Genomic DNA, 27,731 nt, shown 5'->3' with positions numbered 1-27,731 from the left:
ATACCTTTAACGTGGCTTTTCAATGAAAGTCTGGCTTTGGCAAAGGTGCCCAGGGAATGGAAGGAAGGTAAGATAGTGCCATTGCATAAGGGTGGTAACAGACTGGAAGTGTCTAATTATAGGCCAGTCTGTGTGTCATCAGTAGTTGTTAAGATCTTGGAGAAAGTAGTGAGGGACCGTGTACAGCATTGGGCAGATGAGGGTAATGTTATCTGTGAGAATCAACATGGATTTGTGAAAGGACGCTCTTGTTTTAGCAATATGCTAGCCTTTTATAATAAAGTTACAAGAGCATTAGATGAGGGAAAGGCATATACTGCAATTTTCTTAGACTTGGCGAAGGCATTTGACAGGGTGCCACATGATAAGCTGATATTTAAGTTGCAGCACATGGGTCTGGATGTCAGATTGGTCAACTGGATTGAGGATTGGCTGTCTGATAGGTATCAGAGAGTTGTGTATGGTGGAGCAGTTTCCAGGAGGCAGAGGGTTACAAGTGGGGTCCCACAGGGCTCAGTACTAGGACCTATATTGTTTAACCTTTATATCAATGACATAGCCAGTGGATTGCAGGGGGATATTCAGTTGTTTGCGGATGATGCGAAGCTTGGAAGGATTATTAGTAATAGTGCAGATGTGGTAGCCCTGCAAGAGGATTTAAATAAGCTAGATAGATGGGCAAATGAATGGGGGTGTCAGTTTAATGCAGCAAAATGTAAGGTCTTGAGGTTTAGGAAACATCGATGGGATGCTGCATACTCTATGGGAGGAGTTATACTGGAGGAAGTAGGGGAGACAAGAGATCTGGGGTTGATGATTGATAGAAACCTGAAGTTTAGGGGACATATTGCAAAGGTGGTGAAGGTAACACAGAGGATTGCTGCTATTATGAGAAGGACACTGACCTGCAGAGATAAGAGGGTTATCATTCCGTTGTATAAGTCTCTGATCAGACCACACTTGGACTATTGTTCTCAGATTTGGTCCCCAGGATTTGAAGGGGATAAATTAACCGTGGAAAGGATACAAAGACGGATGACAAAGATGGTTTCAGGGCTGTACAAGGATAGTTATGAGGATCGGCTTAGAGAATGTGGACTGCAGAGTTTGGTGGATAGAAGAAGGAGAGGTGATATGATTGAGACTTTTAAACTGTTGAGAGGTGGTTACAGGGTTGACACTGGGGAGTTCTTTCGCTTGGTTGATCAGCGGGAAGGAGTGATGACAAGAGGCCATCCCTGGAAGTTATGAAAGGAAACTGTGAGCAAGAGGGTAAGGAGTGGTTTCTTTGTGTGGAGGGTGGTTGAGCCGTGGAATGCATTGCCTGATGGAGTGGTGGGAGCGAGAACGGTCAGTGGGTTTAAGGAGTGGTATGATAAACTTTGTGTTTCTCAGGGGGGGACTTCCCCTCGATGAGTCTTGACAGACTTTATGTCTTAGAAAGGACCTCCCTCGATGAGTCTTTTGACTCCTTGGAGGCCTGAATAATAATAATAATAATAATAATAATAATAATATTATAAAGACATCCTCAATGAGTTCTTGAATCCCTGGAGAGAGTCAGAGGTTCATCAAAAGGTTACATATTATACTTCATTATGAATCATGAATAATTATGGAGACACTACAGTGTTTAAGAACAAATTTGACATTTTAACCTTTATATCAAGGTCATCTTCAGGAATACACATACAACAAACAGATCACAAGCTACATTGGTACAATACTACTGTGAGAGCTGAGGATAATTGGTTGGTCAACTGTTGACCATAGCCTGCTCTTGTGTGAAAATAAATAAAACAAAATAAAAATAAAACAGAATTAAAGATAATAATAATAAAATAAAATCAGTTATTTTAATAAAAACCACATTAGCAGATATTTGTTTATTAAAGTCCTGTTTACTTTTAATTTCCTTTAGTTGCCTGAGAGTTACTATGTTGTTATTAAATTAAATTTCTTTTCTTCTGGTATTCACTATGTGGATAATTCTTTTTCCAGAAGTTATGTGGGTTGTGAGTAACCCATACCAATTTTTGGGGGTTTCAGGCCATCATTTTTGTTGTGCTTGGGTTGGTTGATAAGCATTTCACATGCCTCCTTGAATTGATGTTCACACCAGGTTTTGGCCAAGAAGTATTATACTTGTACTTGTTCTTGCATTCATTCATGCTACTTGCACTCAGCAACCTCAAATGGCAAATCCATTCTGATCAAACAATGTATTTGTCATTGGAGGAGGTGATGACATCACCCTGATGCCTGTATGAACTGTTCAGAAGTTTGTAAGTCGCAATCATGTTACCCTACTTTCTAATGTTTGCTAGTGGCTGCAATTTGATTGTAAATACAAAAAAGATTTGTACACACTTTGCTATATGACCCTTGAACTTCAATATCAATGTCTTCATAATCTGTAGTCCACAATCCTGATATCATTTTAACACACACACACACACCAATGCACTCTCTCCACTTTATCGGAATCACCATGGAAACCAGGAGACCAAACCTACACACAACAGTCCAAGTGAGGTCTTATCAAGGCCTTGTAAAGAGACAAAATTACTTCCTTATCTTTACGTGCCAAGGTTTGTTTCAGCATTAATTATTCTCTGATTTGTATTTATAATCTTTACTATATGACCCTTGAACTTGTCTACTAAAACTCCCAGATTCCTAGCCTCATTAGTTTCTTCTAGCATAATCCCACCAATATAATACAATGGATATCTAATCACACCAAAGTGCATCACCTTACATTTATTAACATTGAACTCAAGAGCCATTTTCACATGCCCACAATTCCAGCCTATTCAAATCATTCTGCAAGTACTGCATATCAGCAGTACTCCTGATTACCCTACATACCTTTGCATCTCACCTGTTAAAATCTTCCCGATGTCATTAATAAATAGGTTGAATAACAATGCACCAAGGACTGACCCTTGTGGTATACCACTAGTTACCTTAAATCTTGCAAACTCACATCCTCATATACCACGTTTTGATATCTATCAGTAATCCACTTTCTTATTCATGCTAATATTTTATTATTAATAATATGATTCAGGCCTCCATGGAGTCACAAGACTCATTATGGAAAGCCCATCCTAGTAAACACAAAGTCTATCATGCCATCCTTGAACTTATTGATCAATCATGCTCTCACCACTCTATCAGGCAATACATTCCATGGTTCAGTAACCCTCCATGCACAGAAACCATTCCAGACACTCTTGCTCACAGCTTCCTTTTGTGACGTCCAGGGATGCCTCTTGTCGTTGCTCCTTCCCCCCTGTTCCACCAACAAAAGAATTCCCCAGTGTCTACCCTGTAACTATCTTTCAGCACTTTAAAAATCTCAATCATATCACCTCTGCTTCTATCTACCAATCTCTGCAGTCCACATTACCTCAGCATTTCTTCATAACTAATATTGTACAGTCCTGATATCATCTATGTTATCTACCTCTGCACTCTTTCCATGGTTAATTTATCCCCTTCAAATCCTGGGAACTAAATTTGAGAACAATAGTCCAAATATGGTCTGATCAGGGCTTTATACTTGATCTTTTCAGCATTGCAGCAATCCTCTGGGTTACCTTCACCAGCTTTGCAATATGTTCCCTGAATTTTGGATTTCTATTAATCACCTCAAGATCTCTTGCCTCTCCTACTTCCTCCAGTTCAGTTCCAACAGAGTATGCAGCTTCCCATTGATGTATCCCAAACTTCAAGACTTTACCTTTAACTGCATTAAACTAACACCTCCATTTAAGTGCCCATCGGCCCAGTTTATTCAAATACTCTTGGAGGGCCACCACATCTGTACTATTAATAATAACCATTCCCAACTTGACAGCATCTGAAAACAACTATATATTCCCCTGCAATCCATTGACAACATCACTGATATAATGGTTAAACAATATAAGTAATCTTCTGCCACCTTGATATTGCTCTTCCACATACAACTGTTTGATACCTATTAAACAACCAATCCTGAATCCAGTTAACCAACCTGACATCTAATCCTATGTGGTGCAACTTAAATATCAGCTTATCATGTGTACCCTGTCAAATTCCTTTGTAAAATCGAAAAAAATGGCAGAATATGTCCCCCCCCCTCATCAACTGCTCTTGTCATTTTATTATAAAAGGCAATCAGATATAATGAAAACAACAACAATGCCCCTTAATAAATCCATGTTGACTCTCACTGATAACATTACCCTCATCTGCCTAATGCTATATATGATCCCTCACTAATTTCTCCAAGATCTTAACAACTGCTGATGAAACACAAACTGATTTATAGTATGACACTTTCAGCCTGCTACCACTCTCATGCAATGGCATTATCTTACCCTTCTTCCACAGCTTGGGTACCATTCCCTTAGCCAGACTTTCATTGAAAAGCCAGGTGAATGGAGCCGACAGTTCTTTAGCACATTCTCTCAAAACCCCATGGCAAAATTTCATCTAGTCCCAATGCTTTATTGACCTCCTTAGTACTCAGTATTTAAAACACACTCTCCTCTTGCCTTCTAAACTGCAAACCTTCCCTATCCCTCTAGTATTAAAATTTACACACCACCTCTCTCCTTATATCTCTTCCATAACTTCTTTTTTACCTGCACTTCCTGTTTGATATTGTTTGCCAGCCACCTTTACACCAAATTGTGTTCGCTTATGCACTTGCAGTATACTACTTGCTATTGCTCCTAATAAATATTAATTCACAAGTTACCAATCACTAATGATACCTCACTCTTCCATTTCCTCGCTCAATGGAACCGCTTCAATTTGTTATCTAAGACTATTATAATCACCTGCCTTATAATTCCACATACCACATACATTCCTTTTTCTTTGATACTCCTGGATGTCTATTCATCTTGAAAGATGAATAGACTTGCAGTTATCACTTATCACCATATGGTCACTCTCTCCAACTGGGGGCAGAGATGCCATATCAGTTATAATCAGTTCTTCTGCTGCTAAGACCAAATCCAAAACTCTTGAACCTCATGTTCCTTCTACTACATGTTGCCTAAGACATTTGTCCCTCAAGAATTCTAGAAATTGCATTTCCTTATTACTACATGCAGTTTCCTCTCCCCAGTTTATTGCTGTAGTTAAAATCTCCAATAACAATCATTCTTCTTGCACTTACCATGCACAACTGCCTAAACTCTGGCTTGCAGCAACACCCCACAAAATATCCTGTACTGCTCATGTCTACCCGAGCAGTCTTTAAGTGGTACCATTTTGAAACAAAATCGATCAAAGTATTAAAAAAAATTAAAACAAAGGGTTGTTGCAACAGTAAAAAAAAAATCAGTTGCTATGAAAGCAGAATAAGTCAGTAGACAATATATTAAATCAACTCAACTAGAATCAGTGTTACTGAAATGTTGATTTCAAAATTCCCAGACACTATTGAACTCTTGCGAACCCCAAAGAAGCAATCATTGGTTGAAAAGTAACCAAAGAAAGTGAAGAAATGGATGCATCAGTCAAAGATGACATGCATGGCTCTTGGCTGCAGTACTTGATCTGCTTTCAAAATCATTAGTGCCACTGCCCTCCAAACCCACCACTTTGAGAGGACATAAATCATCACTTATCATAAGCAGTACTCCACCACTGCATTTTTTTCCCTTCCTATCCTGTTGAAAAATGCTGTACCATGCTACTTCTATTCCTGTTAGTATATCAACTTCTGTCAACCACATATCAGAGATCCCAATAATCTTTGGGCCAGCTGATGCTATCAGCGCCACCAATTCGTCTCCTTTATTCCAGATACTCCTGGCATTAGTATAAAAAATAAAAATGTCACTGTTCCATATATCATTATCCCCTCCAGACTCCACTGGATTCAGCATTACACGATGTATTCCCCCTTCTACCAAACACCTATTCCCACAAGAGGTCACCCTTAGTACCATCCACCTTGATAATTCTAGTTTTACTGCATTGATACACTGACCCATACAGAGAACATCAATCTCTCCAGATGCCTACATCCTTCCTCATTCAAATGTAAGCTATCTCTTGCATACAAGTTCCTTTCTATCCTCAAATGCCCTTCAAGCATCCACATATTCCAATCCTCTCTTTCAACACATTCTGGCTATTATACTATTCATCATTAATGCTCTTCTCTGCAGCTCTGCATTATCATATGTACCTGGGAAACACACACACAAAATGTTCCCTCTCACAGTCTTTTTCCGTACAACCTCAAGCACGAATGTCAGATCTCTCACCACCCAATTCCCACTGCCTCTCGAGTCATTCATTCCTACCATCACAATCATCTCATCCGCCTTTTCACCTGGCTTAATTGCTACATTGTTCCTCCAGGCAAAAACTCCTCAGGCATTCTATCTTGCACATCACAGATCATCGAGTCTCTATACCCCCTCTTACCACTCTGTTCCTTCCTTGTTCACCTGCATCCAATGCTTTCTCTCCTCTAACACTTCCTTTGTTCCTCTACTTATCTGTTGTTCTGGCATCTCTCCATCCCTAGTTCCAGTAATCCCTTCCATTTCCTTGATTCTCTCTCTTCTATTGGTTTTATTCTCTCTTCTATCATTTCCCATAACTCTCTCAATCCCTCTGATTTGCTTTGCATTCATCATTTTACCTACATTTGCTCACCATTCATCCTCCCAATTAACACGATCTTCGAAAACTTCACAAGGATTCAAACACCACATGCCCCACTTTTATTATTTCATTTACTTTCTGCTTGTTATCATCACTCTCGATCAGGCTACTCATCTCTCTGAATCAGTATTCTTCTGCCTCTGATGCAATGCTGCTGTCGAGGTCTGTTATACTAATCTCCAAGTCCTTCCCATTTTCTACATTTTATAATCCACTTCCATATCTCCAATTTATGCAACAGTATTCTATGCTGTATTCTGCCAAAAACCTTAGCAAAGTCCAAAAATATCATGGTCTATCCATTCCCCTTGTTTAACTGAAGGGTAACATTAAAGAATGTGAGCAAGTTGCTCCAACATGACCTTCTATCAATAAATCCAAACTGTTCATTACTTCTTCTTCATCAATCTCCTCATGCTGGAGGACTCGTGACCTTCTGTTCATTACAGAGTATTATTATTATTATTGTACAGGTACCTCCATGGAGTCTGAAGATTCATCGCAGGAGACCCAAACTGTTCACATAATTTATCATACTACTCCTTGAACCTACTAACAGATAAAGTGTTAACAACTGACTCTGGCAACTCATTCCATTCATTCATAACTCTTCAAGTAAAAATCTAGTCCTCATACCCCCCCTACCAATCACACTTTTACTCAACTTCCAGGATGACCTCTTGTTCTGCTCCCTTTTGGCCAAGAGTTGATACATTTTCCTTGATTCAATCTTATAAAATTCTTTAAATAACTTAAATATTTCTATCATATCCCTTCTTTTTTGCGTATCAACCAACTTCTGCAGTCCACACACCCTCAATCTATCCTCATATGGAACACTCTATTATAAAATGTTAGTAAATTACTAAGGCATTGCCAACTCTTCACAAAGACATGTCTCCCCCCCCCCCCCCCATAGAGTAGAGTTTTCTTATCCACTCATTCTTGAATTCTCTTTTTGACCAATTTTTTTTGAGTACTTTTACCACCACTTCTGAGATACTGATTGGTCTATAATTTGCTACTGCAGTCTTATGCGAGGGAATTATTTTGCTCTTTTTCCACTCCCTTAAAACTCCACCAGAGCTGAGACTTAAATTAAAGAGCCTAGTCAGAAGCATTGCCAATTTCCTTGCACATTTCCACAAAAAGCAAGCTCATAGCCCATTTAATCCCGCAGTTGTATTTACACTGAGATTCTGCAATATTCTAAGAACTTCAAATTCATCCACCTCTGTTCCTACATAAGTCTCTGTCATATATGTTACAGCATTAACCTCACTTGAATGGTATATCCTTGCAAAGTAGTCACTCAGTTACTCAATTATTTTATTTACTTTTGTCATCTTGTTACCATTAGCACTCATTAAGATTATTCTTCATAGTCATTCTTCCTCTTACTTGCCGCATAGCGAAAGAACTCTTTGGGATTTCTGAAGTCATGTTTCTCCTTATATATTCCACAGCATTTTCCTTTTCTAAAGCTCATTATTAATGATATTATTCATCCATCTAACTCCTACCTGATTAACCTTCCTTACCTTATGTATAAATTTAATATTGCTTCCTCTAGATTCCTTCTTACCCATCTCCCATCCATTACTAACATCCTTTTCCTGCAGGATTTTATGCCATGGCACAGCTTCGAGCTTCCTCCTAAGTTTGTCATACTCACTTGCCTTGTAGTTCTACATATATCACTTTCTTGAGAGAATACTCCTCATTTTTTATATTCTCCCTAATCAAGACTGCATGGTCACTTTCCCCAATCAGATGCAACATGTCCATCTTAGATGGATATCTCTTGTGATCCTATGACCAGGTCTAATATTCTTGCATCCAAGTCCCCTCATCACATACTGCCTCAAGTAATTCTCTAGTAGGTGTATAAATCCCATTTCCTTCCTGCCATGTGATCTCTCTTCCTTACTATCTACATCTCCATAGTTGAAGTTCCCCATAATAATCACTTGTCTTTCACTCATTATACTAATTTGCGGATCAATATCTTCCAGATCATTCCTGGAATCCTCTGGCCTATAGCAGAAACTAATCGTATATTTTGTTTTATTGGTCTTCATCTCACCCCAGCCTGCTTCAAACAAACAGCCAGGCCTATTTCATAATCTTATTGGCTGCAATTCATCTGCTATCATCAGCAATATCCCTCCCCCATCCTATCTTCTCCATCTTCCCTGAAAATACTAAACTCTTCACATTCTATCCCTGTAACTACATCATCTGCTGTTAGCCAAGTCTCACTAATACCTATAACTTTTGACGAGGTTGCACTAACCAATGCCAAAAATTCTTTCATCTTGTTCCTAATACTTCTGGCATTAGCATTTAGAAACTACAGCATCCCTTTAAGTCTCCAACCACCTTTACTTCCTGAATTAACTACCCTATTCAATATTTTTGCTTGAGACTAGATTCCACACTTGTTCGTCATTCTCACATTCACTAACCTCATGAGTGCCTTCACACACATTCACATACATCCATTCTAACTTGAAGTTTTTCCTGAATTTGTACTTCAGCATGCTCAATGAACAAAGCTCACTCTAGACACCTAATACCAAAACTATTTAGATGCAGTCTGTCAGCTTTATACAAATTGTTCTTTCCATCAAACTCAGGCCATAGGTTCACAAACTCTACATTAATCCTTCTGCACAACCTGCATATTGATTTTTCTACTGTCAACACCCTCTTCCTCAATTTGCCACTATCACAGCATGGCAGAATACACAGAATCTGCACCTTCTTGCTCTTCATTTTTGCTTTGTCCAACAACTCCTACACATCCTTCTCCCATAGAATGCTTCTTACCTCTCAGATCAGTGCCAAAAAGGAAAGCAAAAGACATAGTTCTTTTGCCTTCCTTTCTGCATCTGGATGGCATGTCTAATATTAATTTTTGTGCTAAGGAAACTTGATTTTGTTATAGTGTAGATTCTCTGTCATATCATTTCTGTATGCAAGCTGTAATCAACTTTTCCACAATTTTCACCATCACTCTGAGGAGATACTGATAGGTTGATAGTTGGATACAACTGTTATTTGCACCACCTTGTGCAATGGGATTACCATGCATTCTTTCCACTCCTGTGGAATCTTCCTGTTCCAAATCAAATTACATATCCTGGTATCCTGGTCAAAACAATAGTCAGTTCAGTGAACAGTCATTAGCATCCATTCTGACATCCCATCAGTTCCTATTGCCAAATTATTATTCAGTTTGTGCAATAGCTCTAGTACTGCCTTCTCATATGCCTGAGTTTTGTCTAATGAAGAGGTGACAGTGAGCTCAATGTTGCATACAGCAAGTTGATAGCTTTTAGCAAAATGGGCACTCATTAGTTGAACAATCTCTTCTGGATTTGTCACCTGCATATCATCAGCATTTAGTGGAGTTATTTTTTCATGTTTGTTCTTTCTTTTACTTGTGGCATAATGACTCAACTGTGTCAACCCTCAATTGCATACCTTCCCAATAAAAATAGATGATGATAAGGAACTGTCCCATTCTCTTTTTATGAGCACATCAAGGAAAGATATAGTCCCAATCGTAACACTGGTAAAAGTTGATAGCTTTTAGCAAAATGGGCACTCATTAGATGAACAATCTCTTCTGGATTTGTCACCTGCATATCATCTGCATTCAGTAGAGTTATTTTTTCATGTGTGTTCTTTCTTTCTTTTATTTGTGGCATAATGACTCAACTGTGTTCAATCAATGTTACTATGGGACTATATCTTTGCTTGATGTGCTCATAAAAAGAGAAAATGGGACAGTTCCTTATCATCATCTGTTTTTGCAAACCTTCCTTCTTGAGTCGGTACATATCCATCACACTTCTGCTCACGTCCCTCACAGAAATATTACATTATTATATGCCTTCTTTCAAGAGCTCATTATCCATTTTTCATCTATCTACTTCAAAAAGAAATTTCTACAATGAATGAAATGACCATTCTCAATGGTTACAAGTTCAAAACAACAGAGAAGATTATCAACCATTTTCCCACCCTCTATTAGGAGAGAAGACGCACACACAGAATTGTTATCTCCAATACATTAAAGGCATTTCAGAGCACATTTCTCATATCCTAAAGAAGGTTAATATTTACATAACTTTCAAGCCTATTAATTTAATTAGTTCTATGATACCATCTGGTCTGCATGGTTAGCCAAGTGGCTTTGCGCTTCACAACCATATGCCTAGGGAAGGAGTGTCCTAGGTTCGATTCCTGTCGACGACGTGAGGAGCTGAAGGATCTTCCTCAGCTATAGCCAAGTTAGCCGGTCTTGAGCATGGACAGAAGGTTTTATTTTGCCAGTTTATCTAGGGTTTTTCATCCCTCAAGCAGGCAAACTGGCCCTCGTGAACAGGGATACAGCCAGGAATACTTAGAGCAATAGGGATGACCATCCTATCCTCATATTTCGGTTACGAAATCCAAGCATGCTTGGAAGGTTGTGAGTCTTAAGGCCTGTTAAAGCCATTGGGATAGATATGATACCATCTTCAAAAGATAAAATTCCACCTGTATTGCTACCTGGAATCTATTCAGTCCCATGCAACTGCAAGTTATTCTACTCTTGGCAATCAGACTGATCTGTTTCCATACACCTTCCTGAACATCAATCATCGTAAATTACCTTGAAAAGAACAGAACAAATCTGATTTAGCAGAGAATGGAACTATAAATACTAACCATAGGATCCTTTGAAATGACACCAAATTGCCACACAGACATTCCCATAAACACGAGCATCTAAAGTTGCTCTCTGTATGCGAGTACATCCATTATTTAATTTTTTTTAATTTCAAACTGTATTACTATTTTATTATTATTACACCCTCCATGGATCATTAGCAGACTGATGATCCATGATATATGAAACAAAAAAATTTGTAATTAATCTGTCTTACTTAAATAAATTTTCAACTGTGTCTACATGTAACTTATCCAGAATTAGAATTCCTTTGGGTTGTCTTTAGCTTGTAGATCCAGTTTCTTTTGATACTCAGACTTAACTTTCCATACAATAGTTGTAACTCTTCTAACCTGCCCCTTATAATTTTCATAACTGACTTTTCATCATCTTTCCACATCTTTTTTGTGTGTGTGTGTGTGTGTGTGTGTGAATTTCTTGCTAATGAGATTAAACATCCATTTCACTTCACTCCTATCCTATCCTATTTATTGTTTGAACCCTAGGGACATGTTCTGATATTGCATCATTTAAGTATTTACTAAACACTTCCCATCCAACAACCATACCATGATGCAGAACAGTGCTCCTCAGTTGGTCATAATTTCCTGCTTTTTTAGGTCAGAAAGTAAACTTTTTGGAATTGAACAGCCATAAACTTGTTTATGACTCAATTTCCCAAGTCAGTATAGTATGATCACTATCATCATAAATTAAAGATGCCAAGAAATTAAAAACTTGATTTAATCCTTTATCCAAGTGTAAACAACACTTGGATAAAGTATTGTTTACACTTGAATATAATTTAATTTCTTGGCATCTTTAATTTATAGCATTACCAAGTGAATAAAACTTTAAAGATCACTATCATCAACCAGAGGAAGAATAGTTACATTTTTAACTGAACCCCCAGCCCCACCTCTGACACTATAATCACTGCATCTCACAACAGCTTAAGAAATTTTCATTCTTCTCACAAGATTTCATTGCTACTTTATCACTGTCTGAATAATTGCTCCACGTACAATTACTCCACATAAAACTGAGTTAAATGTGTTGAATAGAGAAATTAGGACTATGGAGAACACTTTAGCTGAAGTAACTAGAAACAGGATTAAGTATGGGAGAGTCTTTGGTGATTGATGGAGTAATAAATAGTATGGGAGTGATTGGGAGTCAACAGAATGAAAGCACAAGAGGTCTAGAAGAAACGATATGTTGTGAGAGTGACGGCTTAAGTAAAAGAGCATTGAGTAATGAAACTGGGAGAGTCATGCTGAATAGTGTAGAAAATGAGGCCATGAGTGAAGTTATGAGTGGCAAAATATATGGTGATTCTATGATTAAGGGTATGGAGAGCGGCATGCCTGAGGAGTGCTTGGCTGGTGGAACAATAGAGAGAGTAGCTTTAGCAATAAAGAGAGGGCATGATGCAGAAAATATGATAGTTATGGTGGGTACTAATGATCTGAATGGTAGTATAAATCAGGTAGCAAAAGATTTAAGAACATTGTTAGATATTGTGAAGAAGAAAAGTGTCAATGGGAGGATGGTGTGTATGCTGCCTCGTTTTGACAATTATGAGTTAAATAACAAGCGATGATAATGAATGATATGATTGCAAGAATGTGCAAAAAAAGAGGTCTGGAATTTGTTGATGTCTGGAGTGTGCTTGAAGGCAAAAGACAGCTGTATGCAAGAGATGGGTTGCATCTGAACATGGAAGATCATAAGCAATTGAAGAAGTTACTGTTTTCTGAACAAGTTGAAGAAATTGGGCAGGGAAACTAAAATTGAAAAGGTTGAGTGTCAGAGGGAGAAACTTAAGCAGTGATTGTATATTTATTGATCCTTATTCGCGGAATAAATTGCAGAATAGAGTGGATAAAAATCGGCATGGGATTACTGAGATTAGTGACATGTATATCAGTTCTAAAGCTGGTACAAGAACTAAAGGGAATCTGCAATTTTTGTATATTAATGCAAGAAGCATTCGAAATAAGAGGGAAGAATTTTTGGCATTAGTCAGTGCAATCTCACCAAAAGTTGTAGGCATTAGTGAAACTTGGCTGTCAGCAGATGTGGTCACTGGAATTGAATGTGATGGGTACAGTATTTTCAAGGAGGATAGAGAAAATAGAATGGTGGGAGGAGTACTGTTGATGATAGCTGATGAGTTGCAGCTAAAGAAAGTAGTATATCAAGATGATAGACATGTGAATGATAGTTCATTTGAGGCAGTCTGGTGTGAAATAGTGACCAAAGCAACAAATATAAAGTTGGTTGCTGCTATAGGCCAGGGGTACAGGAGGTGATATTGAATTCATGCATCAGCAAATTAGTACAATAAGTGCAGGATTAGTGATTATTATGGGGGATTTGAATTATAGTGATATCAATTGGAAGGAGGAAATATCACGTAGCAAAAAAAAAGGAAATGGAATTCATACATCTTCTATGAGATAATTACTTGAAACAGCACATAAGTGAAGGGACATGTGGTGTGAGAATGTTGGACCTGGTCATTGGTCCAGAGGATATATGCATAAGTAAGGTGTCCTCGTTACCTCCAATTGGTGAGAGCAACCATGTGGTATTGATTTGGGAGGTTGCAAAATTTGTGGATTTTTCTCTCTTAAGGGGTATATATATGGAACTACAGGTTAGGCAATTATAACAAACTTCGGAGTGAGCTTACAGTCGTCCCATGGCAGAACATATTGAAGGGGAAAGATGTTAGCAGTTCATGGGATAAAATCAGCAGGTATCTGAGGAAAGCAATATCAGATTGTGTCCCCATGGTCAGGAAGACAAACAAGGTAGGCATTAGATGGATGAGTAGTAGTATCAAGCTTGATCTGCATAAAACAAAAAGTTATGGAGAATTTACAAGAAGAAAGGTGATCAGTACATTCATGAGCAGTACAAGGCTCAAGCTAGGAAGATTACCAGCATAGTAAGAAAAGCTAAATCAGATTACAAGAAGACCTTAGCCAAGGAGATCAAGGGTAATCCCAAAGAGTTCTTCCACTATGTGGCAAGTAAAAGGAAGAATGACTTTGGAACGATAACTTTAGTGGGTGCTGTGGTATTGAGGTGATAAATTCAGATGTAATAGTAGAGTTACTGAGTTATCACTTTTCAAAAGGCTATCACCCAAGTGAGGATATCTCTACCTCTAGCAATAACTAATGTGAGAATTGAAGTTAAGAAATCAGAGGTACTTAGTATATTGCAAAATTTAAATGCAAACACTGCTGTAGGTTTAGGTGGAATATCAGCTCAGGTGTTGCGTGAATGTGCAAAGGAATTGTCAACACCTCTTACTTGGTTATTTAACTTAACTTTGAACTCTGGCATGGTCAGGGCCGAGCCGTGCGGTTGTGCAGATTGTGCGCTGCACAAGGGTGCTTGAAGATAGAAGCGCCATTTCACCACAGGAAATAATAAAAAAAATATTAAATTTTCTTATTCTTGAATTATATCGTTTGAAGTGAAACATTATTATCAATATTACCACAGATTTTATTTCACAGAGTAAGCATCGACTCAGTATAAATATTCTCGATTGTTTATTATATTTTTAGTGGAAATTGTTAGTTTAAGACAGACCGTGAATTCATTCTTACGCTGTGCTTTGCCAAGTACCGTAGACAGGATGTAGCATAGAGGCAGCCCGCCTCAAGGCGCTGCTTAATAAGGGCGCTCGTTCAGCCGCATTACGGCAACGAGATTTTTTAGAAAAATACAGCGTTTAGTTTACCAAATGAAAAAGGTGCCATTTCCCATTGAGAGTTAAATATGTGCTTATTATATTTTATTAATAAAAAAATTGTAGTCATACATACTGAAACTAAACATTTTAGAACCCACTTATTAGGATACTTAAGGAAACAACCCATGATGTACCATACGATAAAAAAATTGTAGTCATACATACTGAAACTAAACATTTTAGAACCCACTTATTAGGATACTTAAGGAAACAACCCATGATGTACCATACGATGTGAATTTCATAAACTTTTATAGTCTATATATAAATATATATATATATATATATATATATATATATATATATATATTAAATTATATTATGCATGAATTCTCCTACTCAAATTGCAAGTCTCTATCGCCCCAAATTTCACATTTCAGTGATAATTCGCTCCCTGCAGTAAACAATATGCTATCCCCAACAGCCATTATACTACAGAAACACTAAAACCAATTAGTTTTATCATGTCACTGGATAAGGTTCACAGACATCATTTGCAGACTGTGTAATATATTTCTCAACAAATTGTGCAATTACAGGCAACTGGGAATATAAACACTAACTAATGAATCACATCTTCCCTCCAACAGAAACTGCTATACAGCAGGTGCAACATATTGTTTTGCTTGACACTACCCTGTCATGAACGTGTTAAAACTAAAAAATATATAGTGAATGCATTTCAGATATTATGGAAATCGGTTTAAGAGAATTAGCATTTCAATTCAATTGTCAGCTTGTTTTGTTTGGGTAGCGCGATCTTTTATTAATACTGCACCAATCATATACACTTCTTAATAGTGGTTTTTTCCTCCATCATACTGCCTGCAAACCGCTCTTGAGGACAGATGAAGTGATGGAGAATAGAAGCTTCTTGGTAAGTCATACCCATTTTCAGTTGTTTTTTTTTTCTGAAAACTTTAGTTTCCGAAAATCCTCACATATATCTCGCAGCACGATTTTTTAGCTTTAATTTTGGGAAATAAGTGCGAGTTATATTCGAGTAAGAGAGTTTATTTTTCACTTGGTTAGACTATAATAAGTTTAGTTTAATCCTTTATCCAAGTGTGAGCAAACAAAGTTTGTGCCTGAAAGTATCTTCAGAACTGGGGTAGGATAGTGCAACACCAGGCAACTCGTTGCAAAGGTGGAGAAAGCTCTCATCACTCCTATCTTAGTATCTCCCATAATGCAAAGCACATCTCCTTGCGGATATGTGTAATGCTATGCATTAAGGCAAAGGTCGAAACCGGTATCCATACCGGTTTCGACCTTCATTGAGGTTTCGTCAGTGGGAGCCAGGCCCAGTAGTGGAGATACAATGGCAGAAACAATGAGAGGTCATCCTAACCTATAGGAGTTGCCAAGGGTGTGAAATCTTATTATTAAGTTCATAAGTTTAGTTTAATCCTTTATCCAAGTGTGAGCAAACAAAGTTTGCACCTGAAAGTATCTTCAGGACTGCGGTAAGGTAGTGCAACACCAGGCAACTCGTTGCAAAGGTGGAGAAAGCTCTCATCACTCCTATCCCAGTATCTCCCATAATGCAAAGCACATCTCCTTGTGGATATGTGTAATGCTATGCATTAAGGCAAGGGCCACTACCCATACCGGTTTTGACCTTTATTGAGGTCTCGTCAGTGGGAGCCATGCCCAGTAGTGGAGATACAAAGGCAGATGCAACGAGAGGTCATCCTAACCTATAGGAGTTGCCAAAGGGTGTGCAACCTTATTATTAAAAATTTCTCCGGATTCAGAGAAAGATGTTGAGAGTTTAATTTTCACTTGGTGTTGCACTACCTTACCCCAGTCCTGAAGATACTTTCAGGCGCAAACTTTGTTTGCTCACACTTGGATAAAGGATTAAACTAAACTTATTATAGTCTAACCAAGTGAAAAATAAACTCTTAACATCTTTCTCTGAATCTGGAGTAATTTAATAATACGGTTGCACACTCTTTGGCAACTCCTATAGGTTAGGATGACCTCTCATTGCTTCTGCCTTTGTATCTCCACTACTGGGCCTGGCTCCCACTGATGAGACCTCAATAAAGGTCGAAACCGGTATGGGTAGTGGCCCTTGCCTTAATGCATAGAATTACACATATCTGCAAGGAGATGTGTTTTGCATTATGGGAGATACTGGGATAAGAGTGATGAGAACTTTCTCCACCTTTGCAATGAGTTGCCTGGTGTTGCGTTGATTAAAGACTGGATTCATAAAATGCACGAAAGAGAGCAATATATCAGATATAGAAATAGGCAATTTCACTTGTCTAATTGGTGATAAATTATTTATATTAAGTAAAAATGTATAAGTAAAAATGTATAGTATCTTTATAAATTTTGTTCTATTAAAAATAAATCATATTTTTTTGTTTAAATGTACATCTAAATTCAAATAAAACAGACATTTACAATGAAATATGTTTTTATTTATTATTATTATTATTATTTTGATAAGAGTATTTTGAAAAGGTACTTGGTAATAATGAAAATTAAAGAAGGGGTACACAGATATCTGAAGTTTCAGAAACACTGATCTATCCAAAAATATTTAGTCCGAAACATAGGTGTATATTACGATGTTCGTTTTCTTAAATTCCACTTCAAATTTGGATAGACGAAATAGCGTCTATCCAAATACCCACTTCTTATATTTTTTTTGGAGTCATTTCAATTTTGAATGTGAAACATATTGAGTGTATTCTGTGTTTAAGTGACTTTGGACAATTTGACTTTGAATTTAATTGTGTACTTATTTTTAGATTTTTGATAAACAAATAAAATTTTAAAGATAATAGTTTATAAATTATAAACATATTAATCAGCTAAGGGACCATAGCTAAAAATCCCGTACATATGCGGACGGCACATCAAGCAGACCAGTTTCAATAAAGATTGAAACCGGCCTGGGTAGTGGCCCCTTGCCTTTAATACAAAGCATCATACATCTCCTCCTGGAGATGTGCTTTGTATTATGGGTAAATATTAAGATTAGTGATCAGAGCTTATTCTACTTTTACCATGAGTTGCCTTGGTCTTGCACTACGTGCAGGGTCAGCTAGACTTGCAACACTTGCAGCCACAAACTTGACTTATTTGTCTGTTTGCTTACTTGGGAAATGGAGTAAAACCAGGTTTAAAATAGCTTGGTATCTTTAACATTTAGCAAAGGGAGAAAAACTTTTATGAAGTTATTTAGAATCGCAAAATTCAGTTTTCTGTTATTATTGCAAAATATTTGGTAGTCAAAATTCCCAACTTACTAACGAATATGGTTGTAACGATTGACAACATTTGAGTCATATATTATACTAAAAATACACGAGACAAGTTCCACGCACATTAAAAACTGTTCAAAATACAGTGAACTTAAAATGTCGTTGATTAAGAAATGCATTATTGATTGCACACAACAAAATTATACGAAACTGAAAAAAAATATTGGCAATCTGTTATAGAACGGTTAATCTACATAATACAATATTAATCAAGACAGTGTATAGCTTTTAGAGGTTTTTCACAAAAACTTTTTTGAAAATGGTAACGGCAATTTTTTGTAGAATGTTTTAGTAGAAACTGTCGCTAAATTTGATTCGATAATGGCAGAACACTTGCATCGCATCCAAACATCACAAAAAAAAAACACTGCTCATTATTTAGGTGATAAAATACAAAATGAAATCATCCGTATAATTTCTGAAGCTATAAAACAAAACATTTTAGAAATGGTTGAAGAGGCAAAATGTTATTCATTAATTCTTAACACTACTCCGGATATAAGCCACACACAGAACAATTATCTATTGTTATTTGATTTGTTAATCAAAATAAAGATACAAATATAGCAGAAATTCATGAACATTTTTTGGGTTTTCAATCTGTAGAAGATACCACTGGGCAAGGACTATTTCAATTTATAAAAAATTATTTAAAATTATTGAATATTAACATTTCGGATTTACGCAGCCAAGCTTATGATAACAGTTCAAATATGCGAGGCGAGCATAATGGACTGCAGAAAAAAAATCCTTGAAATAAATTCAAGGGCTTTTTTTTATTCCGTGTGCTGCTCATTCATTAAATTTGGTAGTTAATGATGCAGCCAAGATATCCTGTGAAACTGTAAATTTTTTGGGGGTAATACAGGAATTATATAATTATTTTTCAATATCTATGAAGCGTTGGGCTATATTAAAAAAAACATTCGTGTTTTAAATTTGAAACCACTTTCTGCTACTAGGTGGGAAAGTAGAGTAGAAGCAATAAAGCCACTTAAAAATAATATCAAGGAAATTTACCAGGCTCTTTTTGATATTACGGAAGATGAAACTAAAGATATCGATTCTAGAGTTCAGGAAGACAACTTAATTTCAAAGATTTATTCATTTAAATTTATTTGTTCTGTTCATGTTTGGTATGAAATCTTAAGTCTCCCAATGATGCAAGCAAAATAATGCAGAATCCGACATTTGATATAGGAAAAATGACAGAAAATCTTTATTATGTTATACAAGAATTAAATACTCGCCGAACAGACCAATATTTTGTAAATATTCTTAGAACTGCAAAAGTAGCAGCAAATGATCTTAATAGTAATCCTATTTTTCCAGACAGCAAAAGAACAAAAACAAAAATGTTTGGTTACGAAGCATCAGATGAGACAACGCGTGATCCTAAATAAAATTTTAAAATAAATTTTTTCTTTGCGATTTTAGACACGACAATAACTTCAGTCACAGAAAGATTCATACTCTTAAAACAACATAGCAAGGACTTTAAACTATAAGGGACATTAGCAAATTAAAAGTTTGGAGCGATGAAGATTTAATGAAACATTGTAAAGATTTGCATTTAAAACTGAGCGACAATCAAGATTCCGACAATCGCAATATTGATGGTATAACTTTATTTGAGGAATTAAAAACTTTGCAATGTTTTATTAAAAAAGAGTCGGCTCCTTGGGATGTTTTAAATTATATATACGAAAATAAATTAACCGACACGTTTCCAAATACTGCGATTGTGATGCGTATTTATTTAACATTATCAATATCCGTAGCATTGGGGAAAGAAGTTTTTCAAAAAACAAACTATAAGAAAATTAATTATTTGCGGAGAGCATCTAAAGGATTTATCAACTATATCAATTGAAAATAATATTATGGATTCATTAGAATCCATAATATTATTTTGGATCCAGAGATAAAGAGGTTATTATTCCCCTTTATAAAGTGTTGATACTTCCACATTTGGATTACAGTTCAGGTCTGGTCATCTGGATTCCTTGGAGATGAGGAGGTTGTGGAGAGGGTTCAGAGGAGAATGACTAAGTTCATGAGTGATGTAAAAAATGCTCCCTACATTGACAGATTGAGAGCTTGTGGATTGCAGAGGTTTGTTGATAGGTGGAGAAGAGGGGATATGATAGAAACATTTAAATTACTAAAAGGTTTTTATAAGATTGATGCAGGGGAAATGGTTCAGCTGTGTGATAGTGATGGAAGAACAAAAAGGTCATCCCTGGAAATTAAGGAAAAGTGTGGTTAACAAGAGTGTGAAAACGAGGCTTCGCTTGGAGGGTGGTGAATGAGTGGAATGCATTGCTGACTCAGTTATGAGTTCTTCATCTGCAAATGAATTCAATAAGAGATATGATATATATTGTTTTGATAGTTTGGGTCTCCCACGATGAATCTACTGACTCCATGGAGATATCCGTAATAATAATAATAATAATACAGCCTACAATAATAGCAGTTTCCTGGATACTGCCACTCTTTCTGATACCCCACAATCATGGTTTTTTTGGAGTTCATCAGATCATTTTGTACTCCCTGATGATGTCTCTGTAACTAAGACTAAATATTGGAAGCATTAAATACTACTTTTCATCATTTCCTAGTGCTGTTTCACTCCATTAAACTTTTATTATGAGTTTTTTCCCCAGCACTTAAGCCTTAACACATGGATATTCATGAGATCACTTCCCTTGCTCATGTTAAACAGCAACTTTGAATGAAAATTACATCACACACTTTCAGTATAATGTATGCTTTCACCATGATACAAGTGCCACCCCTCTTTTTTTTCTTTTTTTTTATTATGGTATTATTACACCAGATCATAGAGGTCAAATTCATGTATTTTATACAGCACCTTTCCTGGGTTGTTAAAAAGTTCACATTTGGAAATATTCATACAATTTAGTAAATGCATTGGCGATGCTTCCTCGATGTTACAGATTTTGCAGATGGGGGAAGACTTTTATGCAATTGCTAAACTTGATTGGTCTTGTGTGGCCAGTCTTGAGGTGAGAAATCATGGTAGTGGCACAATTAAACTTGGAGTTGATGCTAGCTCCTGGTTTTTCTGCTGAATACCAGTGGTGAGTCATGTCCTGGAGAATCATTCTTTTTATGTTTTCTTTTTGAGTGGTTTTAAAAAGATTGAAATCTGTAGTATCACTGGATGTTGCAGCCATTTTTGCTACTTCATCTGCTGTTTCATTTCCCTTTAATCCCACATGGGATGAGATCCACTGGAAAATGATTTCAGAATCCTTATATAGTTTGATTATGTTTTCTAAATCTGATATGTTGAAAAGGGTCTAGAGAAGATTGACAAAGGTGGTCAGTGGTCTTTAAAATGTGGAGTACAAGGACAGAGTGAGAGAATGTAAGTTGCAAAGCCTTTTGAACAGAAAGAAGAGAGGGTCATTCCACTTCTAGTGAGGTGGAATGACCAGATGTGAAATAATGAAAGTGGTCATATTCTGACTGGACTGCATATATACCCAAACACCTAATTTCCAAAATATAAGTATAAAAATCTGTACCTTTACTCCTTGTTACTTCCCCAATGTGGTAACTTAAAATACTCTCTGAGGTTAGGCCTAAATTGGAAACTGGATCCACTCTTAAAGCATATTCCTGCAAATAAAAAACAAATGATTTGAAAGTAATCAAAAATTAATAATAAATAATATTAAACTGTTAATAACATGGACACAATATTCAACAAGCCAAACCCACAATACAGATTCCATGTTACTAAAGAAATGCAAATCGAAAGACTTTTTTCTAGAATAGGATGAAGTTGATCAAAATTGAATGGATTTAAAACTGTAGCTACCATACTGAGATATGAATAAAGATGCAAACTTGAATTAAATAAAGAGGTTATAGTTTTACTATAAAAGGACTTCGCTGACGTGGACTACAGACTACTGCGTGGGTTTGGTCACCTACATCTTTGAGGAAATGAAGATTTTAAAGCAAGTGTTGTGTTATGTGCTTGGAATACTGGATATGAGGGCAGATTGTGGGAATGCTATCTGTAAATTCTGGAGGAGGAATGATATGAATGAGACATAATTTTTTGAATGGCTTGCCTACAGTACTAATTACTATAGGTCTACAACCTTTCATTAGTGAGACATACAAATAAAAATAATTAATGCAACCATTCAGAATAACTAATCATATATTATTATTAGTTATTCTGAATAATATTATTATTATTATTATTAAACAAGACCTCATGGAGTCAAAGACTCATCTAGGAGGTCCTTTTATCTCACACACATCTCATCATACCGGGTCTTAAACACATTCAAACTCCGTGCAGACACCACACTCTCAGGCAAGGCATTCCAATCATTCACAACTCTGCACGAAAAAAACCTGCCTCTCACTCCCCTACTCACACCCTCTTTATACAGTTTCCAGGCATGACCTCTGGTTCTCCCCTGATCTCCCACTATTCTCTGTAGAACTTCTCCACCATTGATCCTATAACAACCCCTTACCAACTTGTAGGTCTCTATCATATCTCCCCTCTTCCTTCTCTCCACTAGACTCTGCAAATTACATCTTTTCAATCTTTCCTCATACTCGACATTCCAGAGGTCAGAAACTACCTTAGTCAGTCGCCTTTGGACCCTTTCCAACATCTCTTCATCCTTCTGAAAACCAGGTGACCAAATCTGGGCACAATAGTCCATGTGTGGCCTAATCAAAGCCTTATACAATGGAACAAGAATCTCCCTACTTCTAAACGTCAGTGTCCTCCTCATCATTCCCAGAAGTCTTTGTGTTGTCTTCACAATTTTGGCGATGTGTCCCCTAAATTTCAGATCCTTATCCACTATCACTCCCAGATCTCTTATTTCCTCTACTTCCAACAATATATTCTTACCAAGCATAAATTCTGCATCCCATCTTTGTTTTCCAAATTTTAAAACCTTACATTTTGCAACATTGAACTCACATCCCCATTTGCTTGCCCAATCACTCAATTTATTCAAGTCTTCTTGCAAGACCACAACATCTTCACTACTCTTTATGGTTCGTCCCAACTTTGCATCATCTGCAAACAACTGAATATCTCCATCCAAATCTTTGCCAATATCATTAATATACAAGTTAAATAGTAATGGCCCTAAAACAGATCCCTGAGGTACTCCACTAGTGACTTTCCTTTTCCTGGATATTGCACCCCCATACACAACTTGTTGATACCTATCAGATAGCCAGTCTCCAATCCAATGCACTAATCTAATATCCAACCCCATCTGCTCTAGTTTGACTGTCAACTTATCATGAGGTACTCTATCAAAAGCTTTTGCAAAATCCAAATATATTACTGTGTATCCTTCTCCTCTGTCCAAGGAAGCAGTCACTTTATTGTAATAAGTAAGTAGATTACTAAAACACGACCTCCCTTTAGCAAATCCATGCTGTCCATCAAAGATTATACCATTGTTGTCAACCCAACTCTGGATCCTAGTTCTCACAAGCTTCTTCAACAACTTAACCACAACACCTGACACACAGATAGGCCTATAGTTTGATGCTTGAGTTCGATCACTTCCTTTATGAAGTGGCACAATCTTGCCCTCCTTCCACTCTTTAGGGATTTGACCAAGTGCAAGACTTGTATTAAAAAAATATGTCAAGGCAGGTGTCAACTCTCTGGCACATTCCTTCAGAATACGCGGTGATATATTATCAAGTCCCACAGCCTTATTTACATCTAGTTTACTCAACTCCCCAAACACCTCTTCCTCACTTACAGTCAGTCTCTCCTCCCCATCATCAACTGCTCTTAATCTCTCCATGAAGTCACATTCACAAGATTGAAAGATCTTTATGAACTGCTCATTAAGTATCTCCACCACACATTCTGCAACAGCTGTCTTTATACCATTTCCTCCAATCAATGTCATCCTTCCATAATCATTCTTTCTTTTGCTGGCTACATATCGAAAGAACTCCCTAGGATTCTTTTTAGCTTCATTAGCTAACTGCTGTTCATACCTCTCTTTAGCTACTCTCACCAACCAAGTCACTCTCCTTGCCTGGTCTTTGTAGAACTCATGAAATTGGTTACTTCCACTTCTCTTATGCTGCCTCCACAATGCCCTTTTTCTCTGTATTGCATGTTTAATCTCTTTATTCATCCACCTCACACCTAACTTATTTAACCTTCTCACCCGTGGTATACATTTAGACATTGCATCCACTAAATATTTTTTGAAAATCCTCCAAGCTGCATTGATCTCTTTTCCAGCTAACTCCTCATTCCATGCTACACCTGCAAGCTGTCTCCTGAGCTCTTCATAATCACCCCCCCTTGTAGTTCCACATATACCCTTTTTTCACTGGGGTCCTTGCACTGCTGGCAACCACCCAAGTAATCACCTCATGGTCACTTTCACCAATTGGTGGATGATTTGATACCTCATTGATAATTACATCCTCCGATGATGACCAAATCCAAGACCCTTAATCCTCTTGGGCCCTCTGTTACATACTGTCTGAGGTAGTTATCCCTCAAAAACTCAAGAAACTCATTTTCTTTACTTCCAGTTGCTATCTCTTCATTCCAGTCTATATTGCCATAATTAAAATCACCCATAATGATCACCCTTTTCTTATTTGCTTGGCTTATTTGACTATACATTTCACTATCACCACCATCCACATTACCAGGTCTATAACAACATCCCACCAAGTATTTGATTCTATTCACCTCTATCTCACACCATACTGCCTCAAAACCACTGGCCCCATTTCCCTCTTGCATCTCTACCTTGTATGGACATAACTCTTTCTCTATCATCAATAGCACTCCCCCTCCCTTTTTACCCCTTCTATCCTCACGAAACACATCATACCTTTCCATCTCTATTCCTGTCAGGATGTCATCCTCATCTAACCATGTCTCACTTATTCCGACAATCTCTGGGTGCACAGACGCAATTAGTGCAACCATTTCATCCGCCTTGTTTCTTATACTTCTAGCATTGGTATACAAACACAACAACTCATTTCTGGATCTACAGCTAGTTCCACTGATACCACTCACTCGATGTGATCTCTCCATGCTGGACTGGGGCCATTTCCCTTTCTGCTTCTTCATTTTAGAACCCTTTGCAATTCCATCTGTTTCCTTTTGATCCCTGATCATCCCATTACTTTCCTGCCTACACATTCTCTCACCTCCTCTTGGAGCATCCACCTTTCTCACGCTGTGTATCCCTGTCCACCCTGAGCCTCGCCGTTTCCCTGCTCCTCTTGCACACCCATTCTCTCATTTTCTATACTCATACCACTCACTTCCACATTCATTTCCACTCCTTCAATCTCTCCTGTCTTACTCTCCTGCTCTTCCACATCACTCCCCTCTCGATCTGATTCATTCTCTCTATTCACTTCTCTACCTTCCAGCAGCAGTCTCTCCAAGCGACTCACACCATAACCACTCAAATGCAGTCCATCGCTCCCATACAGCTCACTTCGTCCCTCAAACTCATTCCATACATTAACAAACTCTACTCCCATCTCCTCACACATTTCAGCCAGAATATCATTCATAATCCTTGCTCTCCGCCTCATTTCACCACAATCATACCTAGGCAACACACTGACCACCCTTCCTGTCACACTATTCTCCTTTATCTTTCCAAGCAGTCTCCTGACATTCATTTTGACATGCTCTTTGTTCTCTCTCAAATCATTCGTACCAATTAATACAATTAACTCTTTTGCTCGTTCCCGCCTCATATTCAATGCCTCAATCACTCTACTCATTTTACCGCCTGGAAAACATACCTTGTGCATTTTATCCTCTAGCACACCTTTAATAATGGAGTCGCCATACAACGCCACTCGCTCATCTTTTGTTATCTCTTTCATGCCATCATGATTTATTTTAATAGTTTTGACCTGAATTCTCTCAATTTCATTCCGCATCCATTTCATTTCTTGCTTCATCCAATCCAATTCACCTTCCGAACCTCGTGACACATTCACTCTATCATTAAATCTTTCTAACTTTCTAACTCTCGACCCCCTCTTCTCACTTTCCCTCTCATTCATCCTTCTTTGTTTCCGTACTTTCGGTCCAACATACGTCCAACTTTCACTATCATTCTTCTCACTCTCACATATCTTTCTTTGTTTCCGTACTTTCGGACTAACATGCGTCCAACTTTCGCTATCATTCTTCTCACTTTTACTGTCATTCATCTTTCTTTGGTTCAGTACTTTCGTTCCAACATGCGTCCAACTTTCGCCATCAGTCATTCTTTTTTCGCTATCATTCATTGTTTTGATTTTTTTTACTTGCGATTTCTGCACCACGCCATTTCTACTTTCATTCGTTCTCTCAATTTCGTTTCTTTCCGCCTTACTTTCGTCCCTTTTAACATCCGTTACGGTTGTCAAATCGCTCTTTTTCTTTTTTTCTGATTTTTTAACATTTTTTCGCCTGTCTTTCCCGCCATCCGTCTCTTTCAAACGTGCACTCGCGACACTATTGGTACTAGCACTTTCTGTCATCAACTTCATATTCGCATTCATCAATTCCTCGTTCAGGTCACATTTCGCACACACCCTTCTTCCATCCGCACTAAACATCCACAAATCATTTATGTAGTCGAAGGAATACATATAACAGACCTCACACTTAACGAACCGACTGAAATCCAAATTAAAATCATGGAATGACAATGCCGCCACCATTTTTTTTTTTTTTTCTCTGCCTATAATATAATAATATAATAATAATATAATATAATAAAAAATAAAAAGTAAGAAAAAATTATCATAATGAAAAGAAATTTTAAACAATCTTTAAATTAAATATTTTACCTTAAACACTCTTTTTGCGACATTATCAAGGAGATCCCACCTAGTCTTAGGATTTAGCACAGCAGAGCCTATTACCAGCAGTTTTGGCTCCTATTGATTTAAAAATAAAATAAAATAATTTAAAACACAAGGCAATTTAGAATTTAAAATATCTCAAAGCTAAGGATAAAATTTGCATAATTTCATCATTTGCATTTATCAAAAACAGGTTTCTTTTATGAAATATGGCTTGCCATTTTAAAGCATAGATTTATCTGTCATTACTATCATCATCACCCTTTCAGGGATTTTAGACCAGTGGCCTGTTCTGGTCTCATTCCATATTTTCCTTCATTGTCTCTGGCCTCTATGTCCTTCAATTGGGTGGTATCATAGTATCTCTTTTCTG

At 37.2% G+C, this 27,731-nt stretch overlaps 1 protein-coding gene across 1 annotated transcript in view; it reads right to left on the bottom strand.

The window, feature by feature from the left end:
• The window catches only part of LOC150104065 (uncharacterized), a 387,411-nt gene that overhangs the window by 93,176 nt on the left and 266,504 nt on the right, over nucleotides 1–27,731 (bottom strand). Inside the window, 2 exon segments of the mRNA XM_090396391.1 lie at nucleotides 22,024–22,117; nucleotides 27,344–27,433. Of these exon segments, the coding sequence (XP_090252517.1) occupies nucleotides 22,024–22,117; nucleotides 27,344–27,433 (184 nt within the window).

Source organism: Typopeltis vanoorti, chromosome 8 (assembly GCF_054136105.1).
Source record: "Typopeltis vanoorti isolate ZY-2024b chromosome 8, IOZ_Tvanoo_1.0, whole genome shotgun sequence".
NCBI lineage: Eukaryota > Metazoa > Arthropoda > Arachnida > Uropygi > Thelyphonidae > Typopeltis > Typopeltis vanoorti.
The sequence above is the reverse complement of the archived record's forward strand: the minus strand, read 5'-3'. Positions and strand labels throughout refer to the sequence as shown.